We start from the raw sequence: 3,483 nt of genomic DNA, 5'->3' as shown, positions 1-3,483 counted from the left end.
GTCCAGCAAAGTAAATGGGCACCAGGCTAGCGCAGCTTCTTCGGCTGCAGCGATGTGTGTATTGGATTACAGAATGGTTTAGTGCCAATGACAATAGCTTATCACTATTGTAGTTTTTCTTTCATACTCCATCACCTGCGAAACTCTGTACCTCCGAACTGCCACTCGGTGCCTCCTTGTTTGCCAGACGTACTACAAAAGTGCCACACTTGCATAAGACATCGGCCCGAGGCAAGTCGGCAAGATGTTTGGGTTGACGGTGACACACATGGCGCCCCCAACTGTGGCCACACCTGCCCCGACTGCAAACAAGCCGTACGGCACGCTGCCAAACACCTGGTGCAGGGAATGTCCGGCCGATAAAGTGGTGCGGAGAAAGCACCTCTGGCCAGGAAGACGTACCAAGGTGCGATGGGTGGATCCGACCGATGGGCAGCCTAGAGGACCGTTGCACAGCCCTGGAGTCTCTCCTGGCTTTTTCCAAGGAATTCTGGCTTTCACACCGCTTGTAGACTCCACTTCTCACACTGCACCTTCTGGTGCCGACACGTTTTCTCCCCTTTCCCGTTCTTTGTATTGGGCTCAAGAGCCACGCCATCAAATGTAACATTTGTTCAGTCTTTCAATTTCATACTGAAACCTAAGGCACATGTCATCATTGTAGTGTCGAAGGTCAACACTTATCAAAAACGCCAGGAGCGACTATCTCAACATTACGCTTCCCTCGCTATTGTCTACTGGCCCATCCAAGTTTTGGAAAAGCGTTAAGCCAATGAAAGACACCGTAATAACACTTACTGATTCCGATGGGCGTGCACTGCGCAACGAGGAATGCTGTTCCGTTCTTAGCAACGGTTTTTTGCAATGTTTTTCCGATTCACGAGCAATTTCGGTGCCACAGCTATGCGACAGCAGGTTTTTTCTGATTGATTTTCTCGTGATAGAATTTGAAGGAGTCATTAACTTAATACAGAAACTTAGGCTATCGTCTGCCTGCGGTACCGATGAGATAAACGTGAAATTTCTGAAAAACACTGAAGTGTACCCTTTCATAATTTTATCACATTTTCATGCAGTCTCTTCAGTGTTCTACTTTGCCACCTGATTGGAAGGTGGCGAAGGTGATTCCCGTCTTTAAATCCAGTAACCAACACTCTGCCTTAAACTACCGACCAATTTCGTTAACAAGTATCCCCTGTAAAATGCTTGAACATGTAATCTATTCTAACCTTCTAACATTTCTTGAAACCAACTCATTCTTCAGCAGGTTCCAACACGGCTTTCGTAAGCACCACTCGTGCGAAACTCAGCTTCTGTCTTTTACGCATGATGTCATCTTAGCACTAGATAATAGAATTCCGGTTGATTGTATGTTTTTAGACTTCGCAAAAGTCGTTGATAAAGTGTCGCACCAACTATTACTACTTAAGCTCAGCACGCTGAACATCGACCCCAATATTCTCAAATGGATAGAATGCTTTCTGACCAACCGCACTCAGTACGTAACAGCTAATGATCGTTCCTCACATCCCTGTGCAGTTAAATCTGGCATTCCGCAAGGATCAGTTTTTGGTCCCTTGCTCTTTTTAATATATATCAATGACTTTCCGCGTAACATCAAGTCATCCATAAAACTGTTAGCAGGTGACTGTGTCATGTACCGTAGAATAACTAACAAAAACGACCACTGCCTTCTTCAAGCCGACCTTAATCATGTCTTGGACTGGTGTAGTACATGGCTAATGACCCTTAACGTAAATAAATGTAAATGTATGGCAATCTCGCGTTTTTTTAACACTTCTGAACCTTTTACCTACACCTTGAATGGAACTAAATTAGAGGAGGTTAGTACTTACAAATACCTTGGTGTTTACATATCGAATGATTTATCATGGCACTCTCACATTAACTACATTACTAACAATGCTTGTCGTACTCTTGGTTACCTTCGCCGAAACTTTCGCCAAGCGTCAGCACACCTTAAACTACAGCTATATCAAACATTAATCCGTCCAAAGCTGCAGTACGGTTCAGCCATATGGGATCCAGCTCAATCAACGCTGACACCTTAGAATCAGTTCACGACCGGGCAGCTTGATTTATACTCAATAATTGTGCTCGTACTGCCAGTGTCACCTTGATGAAATCCACTCTTCACCTTCCAGACCTGGTAATGAGAAGAAGGATTTCCCGTCTCTTGCTTTTTCATAAACTTTTCTTTCATAATCAAGTACTTCGACAGGAATTCATCTCAGAACCTGCTTACTTTTCATCACGCATTGACCACCCAAATAAAGTAGCCATTCCTTTGTGCCGCCCTAATCTCTTTTTACATTCTTTTCTCTGAAGACAAGTAGAGAGTGGAATCACCTTCCCCCCTCCATAGCTGTCACTGAGGACCAAGTGTTGTTCAAGTCTGCAGTTACTAAACACTTACTGGTGTAGCTGCAAACTAATGTTATTTTTTTCCTGTGAATTCCTTTTATTATTTTGTTTTTTATTTCCATTGTACCCACCCCCTCTGTAACGCCCTCTGGGTCTTGAGGGTATACTAATAAATAAATGAGATGGTGCCACCTTTGACTGTATATACACACATATATATATATATGCGAGTGCACGTTGGAATAAACGATTCTTGTGGGGCATGGGTTGAGTGCGTTCGTTGTCCTCAGTCACACTGCATGCCAACACTACAATAATATCTCAGTAAACTTTTCTGGAAAAAGATGTGTGTCAGAATAGAGCTGTAACACAGTATTTTGGGGCCTCCCGCATTGGTAGAAGTTCTTCCTCTGATGTCTTATTGCACTTGATTCTCTTGTGCAGGGCGTGTGTGCATTGATCCAGGAGCGGCTGTCCACCACGGGCCAGGAGGCGATCAAGCAGCGCAGCAAGCAGGTGAGTCAGAAGGGGAGCACACAGTGATCTCGTCACATTTCTTTATCTTAATTTGCTCATCACACAGGCAGGTAGTGGAGTCAGAGCGGTGTTGGTACCATAGCGAGAAAGTGGTCAAGTTTGGTGTCAATTGAAGTGCATGTGTTATAGATAATGAATTGAAAGCGCATATTTTAAAATGCATTTAAAGCTACGATGTGTGCCAACAGTGGGGTGTTTGTAGCGGTTGGGAGAGAGGGGGGTAGTTAGGTGGGGGTGACTGGATGCTATTCTTCTGAAATGAGAAGCTATCTTTTTGCATGAATCGGAGAAAGGTAGGAAGGGTGCTGTAATATAAAATGACAGCTGTAACACAGACCACAATGCACAATGCCCTCTGCATGTGCTACAAAGCCGTGCTATATTAGGGGCGAAGCTCCTTAGGGTGTGGGTCTGTCCCTCCTCTGTAGTAGTAGTCGTCGTAGTAGGTAGCCACGTCTACTTTTATGAGAAAAAAAAATTCCGAGAGTTGTGGCCGTAGCGGAATCGAACCAGGGACCCCTCGCTTCTGAACGCGTGGCGCTAACCACTACGCCACGAAGC

At 44.7% G+C, this 3,483-nt stretch overlaps 1 protein-coding gene across 1 annotated transcript in view; it reads left to right on the top strand.

Moving 5' to 3' along the window:
* Window positions 1-268: 268 nt before the first annotated feature.
* The window catches only part of LOC119461796 (RNA transcription, translation and transport factor protein-like), a 24,476-nt gene continuing 21,261 nt past the window's right edge, over window positions 269-3,483 (top strand). Inside the window, exons 1-2 of the mRNA XM_049673031.1 lie at window positions 269-406; window positions 2,803-2,901. Of these exons, the coding sequence (XP_049528988.1) occupies window positions 269-406; window positions 2,803-2,901 (237 nt within the window). The remainder of the gene's footprint in view (window positions 407-2,802; window positions 2,902-3,483) is intronic.

The sequence above is a fragment of the Dermacentor silvarum genome, chromosome 8 (genome assembly GCF_013339745.2).
Source record: "Dermacentor silvarum isolate Dsil-2018 chromosome 8, BIME_Dsil_1.4, whole genome shotgun sequence".
NCBI lineage: Eukaryota > Metazoa > Arthropoda > Arachnida > Ixodida > Ixodidae > Dermacentor > Dermacentor silvarum.
The sequence above is the reverse complement of the archived record's forward strand: the minus strand, read 5'-3'. Positions and strand labels throughout refer to the sequence as shown.